The sequence below is a fragment of the Dipodomys spectabilis genome, unplaced genomic scaffold (genome assembly GCF_019054845.1).
Source record: "Dipodomys spectabilis isolate Male_0828 unplaced genomic scaffold, ASM1905484v1 ptg000024l, whole genome shotgun sequence".
Taxonomy (NCBI): domain Eukaryota; kingdom Metazoa; phylum Chordata; class Mammalia; order Rodentia; family Heteromyidae; genus Dipodomys; species Dipodomys spectabilis.
In genome coordinates, this window is record NW_024870701.1 from 16,192,140 (window position 1) to 16,217,925 (window position 25,786).

The 25,786-nt window shown below is 33.8% G+C and overlaps 1 protein-coding gene across 3 annotated transcripts in view; it reads left to right on the forward strand.

Moving 5' to 3' along the window:
* Positions 1–25,786, forward strand: part of Kiaa1328 (KIAA1328 ortholog) — a 187,486-nt gene that overhangs the window by 45,305 nt on the left and 116,395 nt on the right. For all 3 annotated transcript variants that reach the window (XM_042675286.1, XM_042675285.1, XM_042675287.1), the window contains exon 6: positions 12,597–12,724. In XM_042675286.1, coding sequence (XP_042531220.1) covers positions 12,597–12,724 — 128 coding nt within the window. The remainder of the gene's footprint in view (positions 1–12,596; positions 12,725–25,786) is intronic.

Below are 25,786 nucleotides of genomic sequence, written 5' to 3' on the forward strand. Positions count from 1 at the left end.
CAACAAGGTCAACAACCCAAAAAAGACCTGTTGTTATCTTGTCTTAGAGTTCATTTCAATTAACATTTTTTTATAGGGTCATATGTACATAGCTGTTGAGCTATTATGATTCTCTGCCAGGACTGTGCTAGACATATACTAATTATTACAAACGAGAGAAACCATGCAGTCTTTGTTTCTTTCAGTATGGCTTACTTCACTTAAGATTTTGTCCAAGTCTTTCCATTTCCTTACAAAAGGGGAGATGTCATTCTGACAGAAGCATACAATTCCATTCTGTTTGTATACCACATTTTCTTGATCCATTCATCTATTGAGGGGCATCTGGGTTGGTGCCATATCTTTTTTTTTAAAGTTATTTAAATGATTTTAATATCACTAGGTGGGACTTAATCAATGGACCAGTGCTGCAAATTACTATATTACATGACTTCAGCTTTTTGGTGCCATATCTTAGCTATGATAAATAATGGTGCGATAAACATAATTGTGCTGGTAGCTTTAGTGCGGCTTTGCTTGTGATTATTGGATAAATGCCCAGGAGTGGGCATACTACTTTCCAGAGTGGTTGAACCAGCTTACATTCCTACCAACAGAGTAGTACTGTTCCCTTTTGGCCACATCCCCACCAACCAGCATTGATTTCTTGATAATGGCCATTCTTACTGGGGTGATACAGAATCTCAATATAGTTTTGATTTGCATTTCTTTCATGACCAGCAATGTTGACAATTCTTCATATGTCTTACTTCCTCTCCAGAGAAGTCTCTTAATTATTTAATTATTTAGCCCACTTATTAATGGAGTGATTGTTTCTTTGGGGATTTGTTGTTGGGGGGGCGGTTAATTTTTTAAGTTCTAGGTATATTTTTGCTATGTGACCCTTGTCTTATAGCTAAGGTCTTCTCCTAATCCGTGGGCTTTCTATTTAACTCACTAGCTATGTCATTTGTCCCCTTTATCCAGCCTTTCTTTTATTTGTTGTGTTTCTAGATCTTTATTTAGGAAGATTCAACCTGTGCTGAGGAGCCTTAGCATATCCCCTACCCCTTCCTGTAACATTTTCAGGGTTTCTGCTTTCCTCAAGGTCTTTGATCCATTTGCAGTTGATTCTGGTGCAGGGTGATATATAAGGATATAACTTCAGTGTTCTACATGTGTATAGCCAATTCTGCCAGCACCATTTCTTGAAAAGGTTGTGTTACTACCAGCTGATAATTTTGGCTCCCTTATTGAAGATTAGATGGCCATAGGTCTGTGGGATCATGTCTGGGTCTTCAATTCTATTCAATTGGTCCTTAGGCCTGTGACTTCAATTTCTTTGGATATATACTTAGAAGTGGAGTTGCTCAATCATATGGTAGTTCCATTTTTAGTTTCCAAAATGGCTACATTAAGTACATTCCCACTAACATAGACAAGAGCTTACTTTTCTGTATACCTCATCTACACTTTCATCATTCATACATTTACTTGTGCATTCATTCATTTATCCATTTATTTTGGTGATAGATTTTTGTTTTGTAGCCCAGATTAACCTCAAAATGATGATTTTCCTGCCTCTGCTTCCATTCAGCAGGCTTACAGGCTGTGTCACCATACCTGGTAACACTCTTCTGTTTGATAGGAACTTCTATAACAGGTATAATGATGTGTCATTCTAGTTTTAATTAGCATTCCTTTGATGAATATTGATGATGAGCATGTTTTCTTTTATCTTCTCCAACCTGTCTTTCCCACCATAATGGGTCTACCTTTAAGCTGTCAGCTATTTGGTCATCCAAATGAGAAAAGTAACTATTTAGTAACTAATCCAATGGGCCCTGTCTCAAGAATAAATACTAGAATTACGTAATTATTTTTATCCTATCCTCCTAGCCTATCCTTTTATTCTAATGAATTATAAGGTCTTTAATTTTATCACTTATTATGCAGTCAGTTCTGCTTTCTGTAAGAAAGCAAAGGTACTCCCAAAATTTACCACACTTTGCAAAAATATACCAAAAAAACCCCCACGGGGCATAGGAAAAAAATGGGTTTAGGGTTACAGCACTCAAAACCTTTATTAATGAGACTTTTTTTTTAAAAAAAGAAACCTAATAAAAATAGTTTTTCATGTATTGTTAAAAGAAAAATGCTCTAATGAAAGTGACAACCTTGTGAAAAGTGAACATTGCATCTTGTCAGTTGTGAAATGGCAGAGAGAGGGTTACTGAAATTATGGGGGAAATTGTAAAACAGTTGCTAGAGGGTGTGGTTCATTACACAGGGTAAATGAAATGGCTGGAAGATGCCAGAGGCATGAGGCCCTGGTTTGGCTATTACCACCAGTCGTGGCTCAGCTGGGTGTAGTTTTCCACCTGTACCTAGTATATGTTACAGCGATACTGCAATTATGATCTCATTTTTTCATACATCAAATGCACCAAGAGAAATATGTATTCTCTAAACAAGCTATATGGCAGAACAGACTATTTGAAATTACACACCTTAGTGGAAAAGTGCAATTTTTTATTTTATTGCAATTCAGTTCCATGAGCACCAGGGGGAGTAGTAGGTTCACATTTTGCAGCAGCACTGACCAGTGCTTTTTGTAAGTTTTGCAGCTGCACATATGGTAAATTATTATCATTTTATGGTTACAATTATAAGTGATTTGGTGGAAAATGACAGCTAAATTATGCAGTGTTGCTTTTATTTGTTTAATTTTATAATCTAAATATATTTTTATGAGAAAACAAAACTCAGAGTAATTTTAGAAGGAGGAATAACCCTTCTTGTCACTGAGTACTGTACTCCAGTAGACCTTACATTTCAGTTTCAACCAGTCTCTTAGGGATTATAAAAATTGAAGCATATAGCTGTGAGATGTCTATATTCCGAGGAATGAATGTTTTTAGCTCATTATCATGAACTACTACTTAATGAGAAGGAGACTTAATAGACAATTGAATTACAGCATATACAAATTGAAAACTTCCTTATGGATTCCTGGAGACAAAACATTTCCAAACTTTATTCCAGGAAGAAGCCCTATATATAATTCCAAAAGAAATTTACTTCCAGAGCCCTATTAGCATTTGCTATGGGCACTAGGTCCCCATTGATATTTTTGCATAAAACCCTTGTATTTTGAGTTCAGGTAATTAACAGTGTACTAGGACAAAGATAAACCCTGCTGTCTCTTTTGGGGCCTTATGTTGCATTTCCTAGCTCTTGATCTGACCAACTTTGCATACATATCTAATATGGAGGAATAGATTTGCCTTGTGTCAAAACTAAATTTCATTTGCAGAGTTTATTTAAGTGTACAATTACTTTTCTTACCAAGATATTTCTTTACTTGTCCATCATTGAAAACTACTGATACCTACGTAGTGATTTGCCTATCTCAAAACAGTCTACCATTCTTCCTATTTATATATTTCATGATCTGAAAGGGTAGTAGGTGATAAGGGTGGGAGACCATACAGATAGACTACTTGATCATTGACAGTAAAGTGATGTAATGCTTATAATTGTGATTTTTGTTATAATTAGGTCATACAAGTTATTTTTTGACCCATATAAGGACTTATTTTAACATTTTATTTTTAAGTTATTTTAAAATAGTTAATTTGGAAGTGTTACAGAGAAAACTAGATGACAAGTCATTGGGGTGTTTGAAAATCAAATATTACTATAATCTTTATAGGCAGTTGAAGAAAAGGAAGAAATTTTATTTTGACAGATAATATTGTCCTCAATTTTGTTCGGTGTGATTTCTTTTTATTATAAATAGGTTATCCCAGCTTAATTTGTTTTTATAATGCCATTTTGAATTTACCTTTAATGGTAATCAAGTAGGAAATTAATCATGAGGGTAGTATTCCCTACCAAAGTAATTTAATTTTTCTTTCAAGTAAAATTGGTATGTATTAGTATTTCATAAAGAGTGACACAATTCAATATTATGAAGATGCTGTAAGCAGTAGGATAGGAAAACTTTTTTATGTTAACATTTGTTATTTAAACATAAAAATCTAATTTTTACAGATTGACTTAAAATTGATTGGAGAAATTAGTTTTACATTCACTTTATAAGCTGATTATTGCCAAATATGTATGCATACTCAACTTGATAATTACCATATTTGTGATGTGAAACTCCTATAGAGCCTCACCCTATGTCACATAATGTTTCTTGAAGAACTAAGCATTAGAAAACTGGAATCTGCAACATAAATATTTTAAACTGTGCTAGAGCAAGTCATGGGCAAGTAATAAAAGCTGCATAGCTTCTAGGACCTTATATGAGGGAATGTTTGCATTTAACAATGAGTAAATAAAGTTAATGAAAGAGTTAAGAGGGAACAGTTGGTTAAATAGAATGGGCCAGTAGTTAGAAAAGAAAACAGAGGAGCAGATCCGTGAAGGGGGAAGTATGATGAAGGATGCTAAAACCTGCCATCAGATTGACATAGTTAGCAATTCATAAGAAAATACTTGTGAATACAGTATAATAAGTGAGGGATAGGAAAACATACTGTTTCCAAAAAGTAAATGGAAAGTTAGGAAGTAGAGACCATGAGTATATATTAATCCTTTTAGAGTTTTGATAATATTTGGGAGGGGAGAGATTTGTTGGCAGTTTAAGAGGAAAGGAATGTTTTTATTTGTTGTTATTTTTAATGCACTATGTGATTTTTTTTGTTTCTTTTGTATGTTCTTTCTCTTATGGTATTTCCTTGTTGTCACTTTATTTGATTTTGGTACCTTGCATCTTGTATATACATTTATCTAATTTGAGGAGGGGTAGGGGAATAACAAAATGCTGAAACAAGGACACAGGTTGACCCATTGCAACCATGATACTCATAAGACACCATGTTGGAAATGAACTTTACAACTTGTGGGAGAGTGGGGGAGATCTGGGAGGGAAGGGATAGTGGGAGAAAACAAGGGAGGGGGTAATAATGCCCAACAAACATTACCTTACTGATGAAACTTTACCCTCTCTGAACATCATCTTTACAAGAAATTAAAATTTAAAAAATAAACTAAAAAAAACTCTGTTAAGAATGCACTTAGTTGAAAGCTTATACAGAAGCTAAAAATTACTGAGGTCATGCAAAAGATAGAAGAGGATAAAGAGATGACATTTTTTGTCTTAGCAAGTATTCATTCATTTACTCATGGCTTCAATATTTATTGGCCACCTAAACCTGAGATAATAACATTTTCTGATGAGAGCTGTGAATGAGAAAGTTGAGAATATTTAAAAAGTTATAATGGCCATATACTTTTTCAGTAATCAGTGAAAATAAAATGCACTTAAAATGGTTATTTTTTCAGTTGCAGTTGCTTATTACTGTAATTATTCTTTTAAGTTTTTCCTTATTCACATTAATTAGTGGATAAGTTTATTTATACACTATAAAACATGATTTTCAAAACTCAAGAGAGGAAGGAAAGTCGATTCTATTTACCGATATCTATGTCTTTTTTTCCTTCTTTTTAATATTCTGAAATTAATTTCTTTACCACTTTGTTATAATTTAAAGAATTTTTTGCACTATCCTAATGGCAATTAATTCTTGTAATTGTCCTTCATCTGAAATTTTTAAAAATTTTTTCTGTATTGCAGAAGGACATACTTGCTGAATATAACATTCCAAATTGACAGTTCTTTCAGCACTTGAAATACGTTTTGCCCTGGTTTATGAGAAATCCACTATCATTTTCCATTATTCTCCAGTATCCACCTTTAAATAGGTGTTGCTCTGTCTTGCTTTCAAGATTTTTTTGACAGTCCCGGGGTTTGAACCTAATTTAGATTACTAGGCAAGCTCTCTGCTACTTGTGCTGAGCAATGCTTCTAGCTCTTTTGCTTTAGGCTTTTTTTAAAATAGGGATTCACACTCTTTTCCTGAGCTGGCCTTGAACTACAATTTTCCTGCCTATGCCTCCTACATAACTGGCATTTCAGACATGTTCCCCATACTGTTTGTTGAGGTGTGAGGTCTTGCCAATTTTTGCCCGGGCTGGCCTCAAATCACAATTCTTCCAATCTCAACCTCTCAATTAGCTAGAATTATAATTAAGAAACTTTATGCTGTCTGATTTTTAACAATTTATTTGGTGTTCAGAAGTTGGTTTATGTTTTTAGCATGGATTTCTATGGATTTATCCTATTTAGGTATTAGTCACCCATGGGAAATGTGTGTTGGAATGGCATCTGGTAATCTTAAAGATAGAGTAAGTTTTTTCTCTGTAGTTTCTGGCTAAAGTAAGGCAGTTCTTGCTTAAAAGTTTTCTGTGTGGCTAGGTTCTTGCTTCTTTTGGATAGAACAGAGAGACCAGGTTTTTTTGTTTTTGTTGTTTTTGCTTATATATGTTTACTTCCTCCTCTCTTTTTCAACTAACTTGGTAAGCCAGTGACATCTCCACTTTGTGCCAGGCTGCTATTTGAACTGATTTCAACTTCCTCATTTTTTAACAAAAATTGTTATTTTAGAGGTGATATATAGTGGAGTTACATTTACATACATCAGGTAATAAGTACATTCATTTCCTTTTATACGGTGTCATCTGTTCCCTCATTTTTTCCAATTCCCTCCCTCCCATCTCCATCCACATGTTACACAGTGCACTTTCATCCATGTCCAGTGCATTCCACTGCTCTAATTTTCACCTTTTTTCCTCAGATTCTGTGCCCTCCCCCCACCTTCCTACAGACGTACACATGAATACTTTGTATATAAAGAATACAGAGTCATCAGAGAAAGAAAACACAAATAAAGAAAAAAAGTTCTTTGTTTCCTTACCTTTGGAGTTTGTTTGGCATACATACTATTTTATATACATGCGAAATGGTGCTTGGGTATTGCATTTGGTAAATTTTTTGTGTGTGTTATTTTGCCTTTTCCCATTTGCTGACTTTTCCAACAAGTAATAGAAGATATGAGAAAAAACAACACAGGCATCTCATTTATTTGGTACATGATGTCTAGAAATTTTATATATCCTTAATAAAAATAAAATAGGGATGATTGTCGTTATTCTAGCATGTTTGAAAACAGAAATACATTGCTGCAGTTATTTTATTGTTTAAAATACTTTTCTGGTGACTAATGTTGTCTCAACTTCTGTTGTATAAAGATATCTTACATTAGTCCAAAAGGGGACATCATTTCCTTGTCTCAGTGTAGACACTGGTAGGTTGATTTAGCTCATACTTTCAAGAAAAATCAACATGAGATAGAAATGAAATGAAAAGTTTCTGCCTCCTAGCAGATTTTCTTTCAAAAAAATCACACACAGAAATAAAAAAGTAGAATAGGAATAATTTACCTCAGTTATTCTATTCATGTTGATTTGAATTTTTAGTAGGTATAATTCACTGTTGTTAATCACATATAGTAAAATACTAGGCCTTAGGCCTTGTTCATTTAAATGTTTCCTCTTAGATTAATTTACTTAGTACTGGATAGTAACTGTAAAGCAAAACTAAGTCTTTGATCTTAGTGATACTATAAAACTTTTCTCCTTGAATATTTTGGGATTGTTCTCTACAGCATTCTTGAGTGGAGAGTCAGGCAAAAAAATATACCTTTCCAATTTTTAAGTTATTCTGGTAAAGTCTATATAAGTTTAATTATTTTATAAACCTGTGAAGAAAAGTTGTGCATAAAATGCTTTATTAATTCAATCTTTGCAACATTTGCTGAGTTTAGATAATAAAACTGTACATAAAAGTTTCATAATTTGGGGCTGGGAAGGTGGCTCAGTGGTAGAGCGCTTGCCTTGCATGCCTGAGGCCCTGGGTTCGATTCCTCAGTACCACATAAGCAAAATGAAAAAAGCCGGAAGTGGCGCTATGGCTCAAGTGGTAGAGAGCTAGCCTTGAGCTGAAGAGCTGAGGGACAGCACCCAGGCCCAGAGTTCAGACCCCACGACTGGACCAAAAAAAAAAAAAAAGTTTCATAATTTTTCCCTGAATTTGTGGTTAGTAGTCTCAGTCATTTATAAAGAGGTCAGTAATGATCTCTTTCCATTTTAACTCTAATTGTGAATAATACTTTATTGAGTTTTTGCTTAGAATTTTACTTAGAAGTATTAACTGGGTCATATTTTCATACTGTATTAAAACATGCTTGTAACTATTTTGAGAATACTGTTCCTAAAGGCCATAGCCAATGGTCTGGCAATGTTGAACTAAATCCAGAAATCATATTATAAACGTAGACTTAAAGTATACTGGTAAAGGTAGAGGATATATATCTATTTGAAAGTAGGAGAAATAAAATTTGATTATTTTTTCCTATGAGCTATTATCCCTTTACAAATTATTAAGCTCTACTAATAATATTTGCTAATTATTATTTAAGTAGCAGCCAAGTATAAATTATAATTCTCTGAAAACTCAGAATCCATGTTCCCTTTAAAGAATGAAATGGATTATTTTGCATTTAATTTTATTACCTATATGCCCTTTCAAAATAAAAACAGTTGACTAAAACATGTAAAACAAATTCACAAACATTCTCAAGTTGGACCAAAGGAGTCTGATAAAGTTTTATGCTCTGAAGGATAATGATGGTCTTTAATGATCCCACTGATACACAGAAGGAATCTCATAGACATACTGCACACTCAGTGTACTGCCTGGAATAGCAGATCAGAATTATTTGGAAGCTAGCACTTTACTGAATAAGAATCTTTTTTTTTAAGAAGACAGAAGTGATTCTACTGTAAGTTATATTTTATGAAACACTGGCCTACTGGTTCTAGGAGTTTACTTCACAGCTTATTGGTAGTGTAAATTTTGGGTAAGGTGTTAACTATTCTGTGCTGTAAATTTTATTTGTAAAATAACCATTCCTCATGAGGTTATTTCTTAGCACTTTAAAATACCACACCCACAGACAGAAGTTATACTAAGCTATCTGCCTGCTTTTGGTGCTAAGCATTGTGTGCTAGGTGGCAACAGTATCTGTAAGAAAAGACTGATGAGAAATCTGAAGAGAAATAACAGAATGTTTAGGGATGAAAGTCAAAATACATCAGGAACACACAATAATCCTGGCTACTCAATCTGTAGAAAGCTAAATGAGAGACATCTTAGTTTACTTTGAAATTTAGAAGTGCATGGTTTTTTTTTTTTTATTGTGAAAATACTGTACAGAGGGATTATAATTATATGGGCAAGGTAATGAGTACATTTCTTATCAAGCATTGTTGCCTCTTCCTTTGTTGCAATGGGTCCACCTGTATCCCTATGGTCTTATATAGCATGTTACATAGTTTAAGTAGATTAATATAGGAATATGAAGTGGTATTTAATATCTTAAAATTTGACAGCTCATAGTTGCTCTTAATTTAAAGTCAAGAAAAAAATCTCTTCTTCTACAATATAGGAAGCAGAATAAGAAAAGCTTCTTGTAAGGAACATTTTAAGTTTGCTCCCTATAGCTGGGATTACTCACCTCAGAAGTATTCATACAACTTCAATGATAATTTTAAGGGGCTAGAAATCTTAATGTAAGACCATTTTCAATGCTTTCTATTGTCAAAAATTCTTGTTTGAAATGAAAATCTTAAAGTGCTAACCATGTACCTCATCTTGCAAACAAATTTCTATGTGATAAAGGTTTTTTATTCTACAATTCTAGGCTACTTTCTGTAGCTTATAAAACACTGAATTGATTTAAAGCAGCCTTTCCAAATGGGAGAAATGTGTCTACTTTGAAACATGGGTCATTTTAGTAAAAAATAAATATTTAAGTAGGTTAGAAGCAAGGGAATATAGACTTTCAATAGAAAAGCTTTTGTTTGCAAGTGAATACCTGAAAATTTATACTCTTCTAGAATATTATATGAAAAGGAAACCATAAAAAAATCAAAATTTTTATCAATCTGGTACATCGATAACTTCTATGATAGCTTATATAATATGATAGTTTATAGACATTATATGTCTCCATATAAACTTTTAAATAAGTGTCTTTGCATATAAACTTGAGCCATGACCTTTGAGGTCACCATTGTGTATAGTTTAAAAACAACTCATAATGCTTAATTACTTGAGCAAAAGACAGAATCTAAAACATCATAATTCTAATTATGTTTCTTTTCTGTATGAGTTTATAGCTGTCTAAAAAGCTAGAGACTTAGAAATTACTAAGAGCTGGTTAAATAGTCTGATTAGATATCAGACTTGCATCAGTGGGTGGTAGTCTTACACAGATCACAATGTAACAAAATGATACAAATATGTATGTGGAATTCTTGTGTATGTCTGTTAACCACAGCATCTTGGAATAATTTTTCCCTGCAGTCCATTTTCCATTTTAGAAATTACTTGCCCGAAGTTAGATCATTACTAACTCCCAGATTTAACATGGAAATCAGGAATGATATACTAACACATAGGTCTGTACATTTAACTTACTCTATAGTACTACTGTTGTGCCTGTTATGTAATAGTCCAAGAGAATTTGGTAAATGATTGGCAAAAGCTTGGCCGGTCTTTTTTTGTATGATCGGTTTTGTTGCCCCAAATATATCTCTTAAGGTACAGATGCTAGTTATTATATCATCACATCATGTTTTGATTAGTCAGTGAGTTTGTCACTTGACTTAATAACTCAAGGATCCATGGAACTCTGGGGAGCTCTTGGAAGTATTTCACTTAGTTGATGTTTAGATGTGGATATTGATCGTATTATTAATTCATATTTATTTATGAAGACTTCTATTTTGGGAGAGTTTGCATTTTTATAAACATTCTTAAGTAATGGACAAAACTCCAGTTGTTAAAATCATGACATGGTTTGGTGTACACCTTTCCTGAAGTTTGATCTCCTGTGTTGATTGTATTCTTTCCTTTCTTTTGGCCAAGAGTCAGTCAAATATATCTTCTCTTCATTGTACTCTTCTTCTGCCCAGTCAGTAAAGAGGACATTTTACCCACATCTTCCTAACATAAATCTCTCTCCAGATGGAGAATTGAAGTCTTGTCTTGCTAAGGAAGGAAGAAAAGCAGTATATTCTGAAGTCTGGTAAAATCAAGAAAGACATAAAAAATGATAATGATAAGATTACCTGTTTTTATATTCTACCACATGGCATGTCTTTAAATGAATTGCCTATAATTTGTCTCAAATGCTGACATTTAACTCATAAGCTGTATAATTGTGCTTGATATTTCCAGAGTAAAATTCATATTCTGTGACCAGGCTAATATGTTCTCCTACTGCAAACATTACTGCCTATGGTAACAGCTAGAATAAAAAAAAAAGTCATTTTATATACAGAATGGCAGGCAGAGGCTCATGGGGCCACCACAAATCATTCCTGTTTTTTGGAGCTTGCTTTCAAATGCATGGAAATATAAAACCATCCAGGTCTAACATAGATTGACTTTGAAAGCCTGTTAACTTATTTAGGCCACTGTTCATTCTATTGTTAATATTGCTGCTTAAGACATTGAACAAACACTTCTAGTTAATAGATTCTCTCAACTAAATAACCAGTTCCTCTTCCATAAGCCATTTCCAGCTCTCTTTTTGTTAAAGGTTAATAATGAGAATAATAAAGCAATTGATTATTTATGCAGTCAGAATTGGTGGAAGTTATTAGAACAGGAATCCTCCCAGAAGCAGTGATTATGTTATGAAAAATGTTAAGGAATACAGAAACCAGTTATCAATTTTGACATTTAAGAAATATCTCCACCCTTAATCATATGATGATCTCTGTTAGAAATATTTAATAGAATAATTGCATTGGACAATAATTGCTATGCCAATAGCATACATAATTAAAAGCTAAGAGGAAGACTTCAAAATGATCTAAAGGAAAAAGAAACCTTAGAAGGAAATTGACACAATGAAAAGTTAAGAACAGAGCACTCTTTTGGCTAGACATATGTGTGTCCCAAACACCTAATCTCTGAAGTGAGTCTTTCTGATATAGCATTTTCATCTTGAGCACTTTTCAAATTTTAAGAGCTACATGAGGAAGTACCCCAGGGTATACTGTCATGTTGTCTATTTTAGTCTATAGAGAATGGAGGGAGATAAATGGGCAGAAAATGTCCTGGTCATAGTTGAAAAATATATCAGTGGAAAAATATTGTAACTGACATTATACTATATAAACAAGACAAAAATTAAATTTTAAGCCCATTTGGTTAATGTAGTTAACAACTTTGTGTAAATTAGGCAAGAATTACTTTTACTACAACAGTGTCATTTCTATAGACTTGGTTGTTTTTTTTTTTAAACAGTTTATGGTCATCCTAGTGGCTGTGAAGTGTTTTCTCATTGTGCTTTTGATTTGCATTTTACAATGGCGAATTATGTGTTACATATTTTCTTGTACTTAATGGTCATCTATGTATCTGCCTTTGATTAGTATATTAAGGGCCCGTTTTTAATTGGGTTAATAATCATTTATTGTTGAATTATATGACTTTATATATTCTCATTCTCTTATTCTGAAAATTACCTTTTCAATCTCTCATTTTTATGTCTGTTTATTGGAATCTGCAGTTCTAATGTGTGCAGTTTCAATCAATATTTTTCAAGTTTGCCCTTAATTTGCCATCTCACCTCTTCAGCGACAGTATAGAGAATGCCAAGAACTTCTAAGTCTCTATCAGAAATACCTATCAGAACAGCAAGAAAAGCTCAACATGTCTCTCTCAGAACTTGGTGCTGCTAGAATGCAAGAACAACAGGTAAGCCATTTTTATTTTACCCTTTCTTGTCTTCATGAGATCAGCAAGATGTCAGAAGGTCATTTGCCTTTTAGTTAATTATCACACAGTATGTAATATTGTTTTAAAATACTCAACTCCACACCACATTAGTTGGTATGTTTTGCCTTCCTTTTTTTTTTCCCCTGTTCTTTGGACCCAGAAGTCAGCAATGATAACATGAAGTAGGCTGTGGGTCAATGGGAAAACTCTGGTTGTAAGACAGTACAGTAGGAATGGTAAAGAAAATACAGTGATCTGTTCTTTTTTTAAAAAATTGATCTGTTCTTAATGAGAAGATCAAGTGGACTGCTTGTTAGTCATTACATTGTCTTTTTTTTTTAATCTGGTCTTACCTAACTCACATTCTTAATTCATAGAATAAATTTGACTTAGTGACTTATAAAAAGAGGAAATTGGAATGTTTTGCATGTGGTTTTGTATATTAATCACATATTAATCACACAAGTCAAATATATGAATATGTGTGTATAAGAGAGAAAAAGAGAGATCACCAAGTTGTATTGCATTATTAAGGGAATGATCTGCCTGTTCTGACGTAAAACTGTTATAAAGACACAGTTCTTGTCCTCTAGCCATTTATACTTGGTCTCTTTTTCTTGTCCATATAACTTTAAATCTTCAAATGAATGAAAATAAGCTTTGCAATTAAGTACTATAGAAAAAATTGTGTAATGTGTCAAAAATATTTTACATTTGATATCAAAATGTACTAAAAAATTTCCCTCTACCTTGTATTTGCAAATCCTTAAGGAAGATCAGATTAGGGTTTACAAGCCTTCTGAAAAACACATGTTCAATGTAGAGACAGCAGTTTCAGGATTAAGAATTTTGATTAAATGCACTTCTGTTCTGAGCCTAAAATTTGCACATAAGGATAAGTTAATAACAACAATACTGGAATGTGGTAAAAGTGAGACTTTTAACGCTATTTTTAAATTTTGTTTTTATGTTTAAGTAGTTGTACGAAGGAGTTGCCATTCAACAAAAATGATCAGTATTATCCCTTTCATCACTCACCCATCTTTAACTCAATCAATTTTTTTGTTGTTATTATTGTTGTTACAATTCTGTCATTTCTCATCTACTTACTAATTGGAATTGTTCTTGTTTTGAATTTTACTTTATTTTCTGCAAAGGTGATGTATAGGTGGTTACAGTTACATAAGTAGGGTAATGAGTACTTTTATTGTTGAACATTTTTATTCCCTCTCTCGTATTGTTTTTAATGTACTGTGAGAAGTTATTTTTTTCTTTCATTCCCCCCTCTTTTATCACCTATCATCATTGTTTTTGCTTCTAGTACCCTGTGTCTTTTGTATATACCTTCATCTGATTTGGGGAAGGGAAAGGGAATATCAAAATGGTGAACAAAGGACAAGGGATGAACCAATGTAACGGCAATACTTACAAGACACTATGTTGGAAATGAACTTTACAATTTAGGGTTGGGGGAAAGGAAAGTGAAAGAAAAATGAGGGAGGGGATAACAATCTCTCACTAGTTTATAAAATCACAAAAAAAATTGTTTTCTTAGAAGTGCTAGGGTTTGAACTCAAGGATCTCACTATTGCCAAGCTGATATTCTACCACTTGAGGCACTCCACCAGACCTTTTTGTGTTGTTTATTTTAAAAAGTGTGTTGCTTTAGGCTCAGGCCAGCTGGACTCTTTATGCTTCCCTTTGTTACTGGGAAGCCAGGCATGAATCACAATGCCTAGCTGTAAGTTAAGATGCAATCCTATGAACTTTTGTGCTTAGACTGGCTTAAACTACAATCCTCTGATCTTTACCTCCTAAGTAACTAGGATTATAGGCTTCCACTATCTCACCTGGCTAAAGTCATAAAAATGTTAACATATAGCCAAATTATTAATGTTTTATTTGTATTCTAATTTGAAAAGTTGTTTATTGTTGTTATTCTGGTTTTTTTGAAAACCTGAATAAAATAAAATGACTTCCTAGGAAAGTAGTAGCTAATCTTGATTATTTATATGACTTGGTCCCTTTCACTTGGAAAATAGTTCAGATAGTTCAAGTATCCCAAGCCTATTGTTGCTATTGGGTGGGCTAGAGAAAATTGCAGCATTAAGACCAAATGTATTGACTTAGAGTTAAGCTAAAGATTTCTTGGAGGTTTCACTGGTGATCATTCATGATTAACACTGTTTGTCTTAACTCTGAGGAAAAAAAACCACACACACAAAAAAGACAAATTACAAGTATTAGTATGAACATATTTTTCCAAGTATATGAAGAAAATGATTCCTCAAACAGGTATAACCCCTGTTTTCACTATATTTGATGTCAGTGCCCTGCATCTTGTAAATACATTTTTCTAATTTGGGGAGGGGAAGGGAAATAACAAAATGCTGAAATAAGGATACAGGTTGACCCATTGTAACAATGAGATGTACAAGACATTATGTTGAAAATGAACTTTACAAATTGGAGAGGGCTTAGGGGGGAGAATTTGGGGGAGAGGGAAGGGATGGTAGGGGAAAAACAAAGGAGAAGATAACAATGCTCAATTGGAAATGTACTCATTACCTTACTTGTGTAACTGTAACCCCTCTGTACAGTATTTTTTACAAATTACATAAATAAAAGTTAACAGTCACATTAAAAAGATGCCTGGAATGAGGAAGGTATCTCAAGGATAAAATACATGCCTAGCATGCATGAGGCCTTGGGGTTCATCCCCTAGTAGCAAAATAAAGCAAACGGTTGTCTTTAAATTTTGTTTTGACTTAATAAAGAAAACATTTTAAAACTATGTGTTAGCAAGTGCCATATGGTCAAGAGTTAGAGTATATTTTATAAACAAACTTATGCAGAGTTAAAGGCTATTTTTGTGGGCTCTGGCCATTGGAACCACGAGAAAGAAATTTAATTATTTTTGAAACACCATGTTTAGCACCTTTCTTGTTATTTGTTGTTATTTTGCAATCATTGTTTTTCTGCCCATGTACCACAACAAGATTTTTTGAAAACATATATGCTGTTGCATTGATGTTTTTGTGTATTCTTAGAGCCTAAATATTGACTTAGCAAATGTTTAAATTCTGCATTATTTTGATGGGTAAATTAGAAAGGTAGTTTGAGATTTCTATCATTTAAAAAGATTTTTTTTAATGATCAGTTTTAACTCCAGTTAATGCATATGGCATAATCCCTGTTTTTACTCTTCTGATTTTATTAAAGACTTATTACTACAGAAAAATCTCCAATTTCCCAAGATCTCTTGTCCTCTGTGTTTTGTTTGTTTGCTTTCACAACAAGTCCATATCACTTAATGGTTATGGAATAGTTAAGAAAGTGATGTATACTAAAGATAAATCATAACAGAGTACACATTTAATGTTAATGTTTTCTATCACTCTCGTTGGTGTAATTTTGTTCAAGGTGTTTTTTATAGTGCTTGCAGCTAAATATACTTAGAATTTTTTCATATTCTGTGATTATTGTCATGTGTTCTTTTGGTTAAAAATTTTGTTTATTTTGCCAATATATAGTCATGTAGTAAAGCACCCTATCATTTTATTATAATTTTATGCTTATTAATATGTACTTATGGTCATGTGGTAAAACTCTTTGTAATCGTATTCAATCTAATTATATGCATATAATATATGTCTATATATCATATCTTTTTGTGTATATGTGCTGGTACTAGAGCTTAAATTCTGCTGCTGGGTATTGTCTCTGAACTTTTTGATCAAAGCTTATGCTTTATCACTTGAGCCACTGCTCTACTTCTGGCTTTTTGGTGGTTAAATTGAGATAAGAGTCAGGTAGAATTTTCTGCCAGGGTTAGCTTTGAGCTGCAATTCTGAGATCTCAGCCTCTTTAGTAGCTAGGATTACAGGCTTGAGCCACTGGTACCTGGTATATATATGTATGTTAAGTACATCTAATACTAAGCTCACTTTAAATTTCACTAGTACTTTGCTATATAACAAGCTCAGATTTTATGAAAAGTCTGAGAAGCATCTCCATCCTTACAATTTACAAAGAAAACAAATTTAATATTCTTTGTACCACTAAACGCCATATAACATGAAAAATCTCTAAATAGAAACAAGAATAGGATTAATTACTGATTCTGCCTAGAAACAATGGAGAATAGTGGCAGTGGGATGAAATGTTCAAAAAACTGAAGGCAGTCAAGCAAAATTATTATTCAAACATGGAGGTGATATAAAGACATTCTCAAATAAGTAAAAATTGAGAAGATTTAGTTTCTATGTACCTGCTTTACAGTAAATATTAATAGAAGTCTGTGCAGATGAAAGGAAATAATATAAAGCAGTAATACAAGATCACATATAGAAATAAAGAGCACCAATGGAAGATAGTTATGTAGTTTTCTTAAATAATTTTAAAAACAATCATTTTAAAATTATACTGGTGAGTTTATAGGATATAAAGATTGTGTGTGTACATTTGTATGTGTTTGTACAAAGAGAGGAAAGAAGAGAGCATATCTAGTCTATGATCCTGGAATTAAGTTAGTATAAAGGAAGTAAATCTGTTTTTATTCACAAATAATGTGATCCTATATGTAGGAAAACCTAAAGAATACACACATACAGTAGTACTAATAGAAGAGTTTATCAAGATTATAGGTTATAAGATCTATATGAGGAAATCAATTTTATTTGTTTATACCAATGAACAATTTAAATGGGTGTACTTAATAAAAGAAATATGAAATTGTATGGTGAAAACTATAAAACATTGCCAAAAGAAATCTTAAGAAAATCTAGATTAATAAAAATGTGTTCTAAATTCATAGATTATGATTTAAATGTTATTAAAATGGTGACTTTTTCAGGGGCTGAGAAGGTGGCTCAGTAGTAGAGCGCTTGCCTTGCATGCATGAGGCCCTGGGTTCCATTCCTCAGCACCACATAAGCAGAAAAGGCTGGCAGTGGCTCAAGTGGTAGAGCGCTAGCCTTGAGCTGAAGAGCTGAGGGACAGCACCCAGGACCAGAGTTCAGGCCCCACTACTGACAAATAAAAAAGGTGACTCTTTCAAAATTGATCATATCAATACTATGTATGACTATATATATATTTTTATCTATATAGTCTTATAGTCATATGCATATATTTTTGACAGTCATTGGTTAGAGTAAATCTCAGCCTATAATTCTTTAATGCATTTATTTAGAGCTTAACTTTATTTTTTATTTGTAGTATAAAGTGTTAAATGTTGAATAATTTCTTAGATTATCTTGAGTGACAGGTAGCTTTTTATATAACAGATATTACCATCAGTCATAATTTCAGTGTGTGGGCCCCAGGAATATGGTAAAGATAACACTTCAATACATTATCCTGATGTACACTATAGGCGAGAACTACTTGTTTCGTTTAGCTTCTTTATTAGCAGAAGTGGAAGCTTAGGCACTAGAGCTCACATAGTTGATTACTAGCAGATCATAGGTTGACTCTTAGCATCCTGTATCTTAATGTTTGGTTGTTGAAAAAGCTCTTTCTTTCTGCTTTGTATATATTTTCCATTACAGTGCTTTTCCTGTCTGATTCTGCTTATTTTAGCTTCTATGTTTTCTTCTTTAAAACAAAACAAAACTTTAAATAAAAATAATTTTGTTTCTATTCCTGAGCCTAATACCAATAAGTCTACTTCTGTTAGGATTCTGCTGTGTTCATATTAAAAATCAGTTACCATTTTGCCACCTACTTGCAGTTTCAGAACTTTGTATACCTTTTTATATTCCTTTCCTACCATTATTTCACTGTCAAACTCATCAACTATATCAAAGTTCTCATTTCATTTTTTAATTCTTTTTTTTTTTTGAGGAGGTCCAGTCGTGGGCCCTGAACTCTGGGCCTGGGCACTGCCCCTCAGCTCTTCAGCTCAAGGCTAGCGCTCTACCACTTGAGCCACAGCACCACTTCCGGCTTTTTTCTTTTTGCTTATGTGGTGCTGAGGAATCGAACCCAGGGCCTCGAGCATGCAAGGCAAGCGCTCTACCACTGAGCCACCTTCCCAGCCCCTCATTTTTTAATTCTTAAGCAGAAAAAACACAACAGTTTAAGAGCAAAGAATTACTTTAGTACAACTTTAAGGTAAAATTAATTGCTCTGAAAATTACATTATGTTGAAAATATTTCCTTGATGTTTTCTTACTCCATCCTATAGACAAGTTAACCTTCCTCTACGTTTTCAGAGGATTAGAAATGAAAACCTTCAGCTAAATGCACTTTTTCTTTTTCTCTTCTGGGATCTAAAACAGTTCTCCTAAAGCTAGGCACCAATCCTAGCTACTGAGGAGGCTGAGGTCTGAGGATTGCAGTTCGAAACCAGCCCAGGCAGAAAAGTTCCCATGAGACTCTTATCTCCAATAAACTACTCAAAAAAGCCAGAAGTAGTGCTGTGGCTCAAGTGGTAGAGTACTAACCTTAAGCACAAAGAAAAGAGGTCTGGGGACAGGGCCAGAGTCTGAGTTTAAGCCCAAAATGGGCAGATAGATAGATAGATAGATAGATAGATAGATAGATAGATAGATAGATAGATAGATAGAGTTTTCCTATTAATATAAGTGGTTTTCAGTAAAATTAATTTTGCTTCTACTGGGAAAAACACTTTATTGGGGGATATAATTGATTGATTATTGTGATCATAATGAAAAGTGATTTTTGTTACTTCTCTGTGCCATTTGTTTTACAAATATTATCTTGTATTGTCTAAATGCCAAACTAGATATTGTTGTTTCCTTCAACATGAAATATGAAGTAATTTGCCAGTGTTATATTGTTAGTGTTAGGAACACTATTCAAAGCTTTGTCTGACTCTAAATCTGCCTCTTTCTACTTTTTAAGTTTGAAGTGATAGTTTGTATTTACAGTATTACAATAATATATCACTACTGTTTTAAGCTCCTTATGTATATTGACATGTAATTCTTACCTTAATATTACAAAGTAGGTACCATTATTATTCTCTTATGAAGGTCAGAGAAATTGAATAACTTATTCAAAATCAGTTGTAATGAATGGGGCTAGGATTCTAACACAATTGTCTGATTGTTACTGGGGTAGATGGGATGTTTCTACTTGTTTTAATTTATTACGTACTGAGTCTTTTTAAAGGACTGTAAACTTTACAAACACTAAATAAAAAATTAGGCTTTGGGCTGGGAATGTGGCTTAGTGGTAGAGTTCTTGCTTAGCATGCATAAAATCCCGGGTTCATTTCCTCAGTACCACATAAACAGAAAAAAACTAGAAGTGGTACTGTGGCTCAAGTGGTAGCACGCTAGACTGGCATTAAAAAATAGTTTTTTATTAAAATAATTTATTTGATTTTTTAACTTTAAAAATACTTGTAAAACAGTGTATTTGACAGTGAGAAATTTGGATTTATTTTTGGCATTGGGGAATCAAACCAAGGACCTTGACTGCTAATACATCTAGCTATAAGACTAGGATTTTTGTTTTTTTTTCCAGTACTCTGTGTGTGTGTGTGTGTGTGTGTGTGTGTGTGTGTGTGTGTGTGTGTGTGTGTGTGTGTGTGTGATTTTTAGAATAAGCTCTAATATGAAAAATAAACATCACAGCTTAAGGGTTTTGGTTAGTTTACACAGCTTTGCCCAGAAAAATGAATATATAAGATGGTGAGGAAGAACGGAGGGTGTTCCAGCATGTTAATGTTTATACTTACCTACCAGACGGAGAAAAATTAAAGAATATTCTCTGAAAATTTCTTTATTTTGCTGAATTTTTAATACTGTTTCAAATTCTGAGAAATAATCATATGTATTTAATCCAGAAAGCAGATGATAGCATGATTATCATGACAAGTTTTTAGGACATTTCTTATATCTTCAGTTAAACATTTGGACTGTTGGAAACTGCCTGTAATATGACACCCATATTAAATTTGGCTTGTTTGGGTATGTGACTCTATAAGAAATGGAAGAAAGCCACACTGAGAAGCCAGTTTGATGCGTTGTATTTTGTTTTTATCTCCTTGCTTCTACTAAGTTTATTTTCTTTCTTTCCTAAAAAGTTACATAAAACAAAAAGAAAGAGTAGAAATCCTTTCAGAAAGTATTTTGTACTCTCACTGTATAGTGATTTTGACCCATTGGCAGTCTGATTTATTAGTTCAAACATTTAGTTATAATGAATCATTTTCTTTCATTTTGATCGTTTTAACATTTATGATCAGTAAGAAATTACTTACTTTCACAAATAAAATAAAATTAATTTAAAAAAAATTACTTTTTTCCTCCTTCCTTCCCCCCTCTATCCTTTTCAAGATTTTGTGATTTGGTTTCTATAGCTTTCATTGAGAGTACACAATGAATAAAAATTAGTGATTGCCTCCAAAAGGGTATGTTTAAAACTAGTTTTTAGTTTGAAGTAAGTTTAATAAAATACTATTTTTTCCATTTTTTAAGTTTTTAAAAATTGAAATACTCTGCAAATGTTCTTTCCATTTTGTGAAATTGTAATCTTGATTTTTAGTGGCATACAGGCAAAACAGTTTAAATAAAACTGTTGTTGTCAATCAGGCATATCAAAACATGACAGTGCCTACCACAAAATGAGTACTTGATGTTACATATATGGTTTTTTTTGCTAATAACAAAATTTAGGAGATTAATGCCTGAGCAATACTAGAGTCAGGCCTTGATTTAGGTATGTTCTTATATGTTACTTATTTTGTTTGCTAAAGCTTTTTCTCTTTTTTTGGTCATGAGGCTTGAACTCTGGGCCTGGGTGCTATCTCTGAGTTCTTCAGCTCAAGGCAAGTGCTCTACCACTTGAGCCACAGTGCCATTGCCAGTTTTCTGGTGGTTAATTGGAAATAAGAGTCTCATGGACTTTCCTGCCTGGGCTGGCTTTGAATCACAATCCTTAGGTCTCAGCCTCCTGAGTAGCTAAGATTACAGGCATGAGCCACCAGCACCCAGCTTAGGAAATTTTTTTCATTATTCTATGAATTTATTATCATAATTTGGAAGATTTGTATATTGTTATTAATAGTTGCCTTTAAAAACCATACCTTATATCTCTTCCAAATATTCATTTATTTTGATTTTATTGTAAAGATGCTGTACAGAGGGGTTACAGTTACACAAGTAAGGTAATGAGTACATTTCTTGTTGAGCATTGTTACCCTCTCCTTTGTTCTCCCACTATAGAGATTTTTTTTTTTTAAATAACACCAATTCTCTTCCTATATTAAACTCTCCTTTCTACTTCTGTGTATTAAGTTGCATCTCAAATGTCATTTAATCCTAAAGAAAGGACAAATTATAGTCTTGAACAACAAGGACAGAAAACTGCTATTATTTACTGGCATAAAAGATACGTGATTATATAATATAAGATCTAAGGTGATTGTACAGTTGACACCTGTATTAGCTACACTGTAACAAAACACCTGTGATAATTAATGTTTCCACAGTCCCCTTCAAGGGCATGTCCCCAGAGACCCAAGATTGGAAAAAAAATAAATGAACAGAGCCTTAATCATCTTTGGTGTAATATCAAAAGTTTTTAACATTTTTTGTAATTGGACTCTCAGAGAAGAAGAATGAACATATAAAGAACAGGAAAGTAACACTAATTCGCAAGGGAACAGACAACCTCTACAAAGTAGCTTGTTGAACAGTCCTTTATAAGACACAAATGATGTTTAAATTTCTTTTTAAAGCCTTCATAAGGATATACTTAAGAATGTCTGGTTAGGGGCTGGGAAGGTGGCTCAGTGGTAGAGTGCTTGCCTTGCATGCATGAGGCCCTGGGTTCGATTTCTCAGCACCACATAAACAGAAAAAAACCGGAAGTGGTGCTGTGGCTCAAGTGGTAGAGCCCTAGCCTTGAGCTGAAGAACTGAGGGACAAGGCCCAGGCCTAGAGTTCAGGCCCACGACCAAAAAAATAAAAATTAAAAAAAAAGTCTGTTTAAAAAGACAAAACCAAGTTGTCTTGAAAACTAAGTTCTGAAATATTTTCTCTGGTAGAGAATGTATTTGCTTACTTAGAATTCATTTGCCTATTATCCCATTTTTCTTCTTAATTGACACCAGTCTTATTAAAAGTAACGTATGCAAACTAGCTATATAACCTACATTATTATTTTTGTTTTTGTTGTTGGTCATGGGGCTTGAACTCTGGGCATGGGCGCTGTTCCTGAGCTCTTCAGCTCAAGGCTATAGCACTCTACCACTTGAGCCACAGTGCCACTTTTAGTTTTCTGGTGGTTAATTGGAGATAAGACTGTCATGGACTTTCCTGCCCAGGCTGGCTTTGAACTGTGTTCCTCAGATCTCAGCCTCCTGAGTAGCTAGGATTACAGGCATGAGCCGTCAGTGCCCGGCTTAACCTACATTATTTTTGTGGATGAAGTGGCACTAGGTTATAGTTCTGACCAATGAGCTATAACTAATAGTTTGTCCTTCCAGGCTTTTAAGTAATTTCATTAAGATTACAGAGGGAAGCAGGAGGAGGGAACAGAGGGAATGGGATAGCTATAGAAACCTTGATTGTCATTCTCCTTTTGTCTTTTGTCTACTTATTTCCTCTTATATCAGGCAGTTCTCAACCAGGATTCATTTTGATCCTCAGAAGAAACTTTCTTTTTAACAATTTTCAGTATTATTTACTTTATTGTTACTATAAAGGTGATGTACAGAAGGATTACATGAATCAGGTAATGAATACATTTCCTTTCATACAGTGTCTTCCCTTCCCTCATTCTCTCCCAGTCCCTCCCTCCTGTCTCCACCCATTTTATACTATAGTTCACTTTCATCAGTGTCTCTTCTTTTACATTGTTCATAATTATCTGAGAGTACTCATTTAGAAACTTATAGTCATAATGAGTAAGGCAGCTAAAATATGTTGTTACTGAAAAACTAAGGAAATGATTAGGATATGGTATATCTGAGCAAAAAATCATTTTGTGGAAAGTATACTTGGTGAGTAGAAAAGTATATAATCTGACAAAACATACAAATTGCTAGGTATAAACATAAATTTGCCTATTTTTAAAAGCTTAATGATAATCTTAAGAGGAATTGATATTTTGTGGATCTTTTTCTATTTTTCTTTTTTATTGTCTAAGTAGTGGTACAAACGAGTTACCACTTAACAAAGCAGTTTATGAATGCAGTGTATCTTTTTTTTTTTTAATTTTATTTTATTTGAGAACATACTGTACAGAGGGGTTACAATTACATGGGCAGGATAATGCATACATTTCTTACCAAGCATTGCAGCCTCCTCCTTTGTTTACCCTTCACCTCCCTTCCCAGCCTCCGCCCTCCCCCCCACCCAATCATACCCCCCCCCCCCCCCCCCCCCCGCCCACACCGACATTGTAAAGCTGGTTTTGACATGACATTTTGTACTTCTCATTGTTGCAACAGGTCCACCTGAATCCTTAAACGACTTGTTTGTCCCCATCTCCTCCACATGTTATACTGACATCAAATATAGTGAAAGCGGGGGTTACACTGTGGGGGAGGGACATACAAAGCAACAAAGAAATAATCTTATAAATGCGTTAGAAACACATGCATGAAAGAAAAAAAAACATTAAAATACATATTTAAGGGTTCATTTTCCTAACATCACATTATCTGACCTTTTCCGCTTGACTCATACATATACTAGATACTGCAAATAAGGGAAACCATGGGACCTATGTTTCTTTGGGCCTGGCTTACTTCACTTAATATAATTTTTTCCAAGCCTTTCCATTTCCTAACAAATGGGGCAATGTCATTCTTTCTGATGGAGGCATAGAATTCCATTGTGTATATATACCACATTTTCTTGATCCATTCATCTACTGAGGGGCATCTGGGTTGGTTCCATATCTTAGCTATGGTAAATAATGCTGCAATAAACATAGTTGTGCTGGTAGCTTTAGTGTGGTCTTGTTTGTAAACATTAGGGTAAATGCCCAAAAGAGGGATTGCTGGGTCATAGGCGAGTTCTATGTGAAGTCTTTTGAGGAACCTCCATACTGCTTTCCAAAGTGGTTGAACAAGTTTACATTCCCACCAACAATGAAGTAAGGTTCCTTTCTGTCCACATCCCCTCCAGCATCTGTTGTTGTTAGAGTTCTTGATTTTTGCTGTTCTAACTGGAGTGAGGTGATATCTCAATGTTGTTTTGATTTGCATTTCTTTTATGGCTAGGGATGTTGAACATTTCTTCATGTGTCTATTGGCCATCCTTCTTTCTTCTTCAGAGAAGCTTCTCTTTAAGTCTTTCGCCCACTTACTTATTGGGCAGTTGTTTCTTTGAGGATTTGTTGTTGGGTGGTTTAATTTTTTGAGTTCCAAGTATATTTTAGATATGAGACCCTTGTCCATTGTATGGCTAGTAAAGATCTTCTCCCAATCCGTGGGCTTTCTATTGATCTTGCTAGCTATGTCATTTGCCCTGCAGAAGCTCTGCAACCTTATGCAATCCCATTTGTCCAACCTTTCTTTGATTTGTTGTGTTTCCGGGTCTCTATTCAGAAAATTTTGGCCTGAGCCAAGGAGATCCAGGGTTTCTCGTATTCCATCCTGTAATGTTTTGAGTGTCTGCTTTGAGTTCAAGGTCTTTAATCCATTTGGAGTTGATTCTGGTGCAGGGTGATATATAAGGATCTAGCTTTAGTTTTCTACATGTAGTTAACCAATTTTGCCAGCACCATTTACTGAAGAGGCTGTCTGTCTTCCATTCTATTGTTTTAGCTCCCTTATCGAAGATTAGATGGCTATAGGTCTGTAGGTTCATTTCTGGGTTTTCAATTCTATTCCATTGGTCCTGAGATCTGTTCTTATGCCAATACCAAGCTGTTTTGATTACTATGGCTTTATAGTAGAGTTTGAAATTTGGTATTGATATTCCTCCAGCAGTGTTCTTTCCGTTGAGGAGCGTTTTTGCTATTCGGGGTCTTTTATTGTTCCATATGAATTTTTGGATTGCCTCTTCTATTTCCTTGAAGAATGAGGGTGGAATTTTGATAGGTATTGCGTTG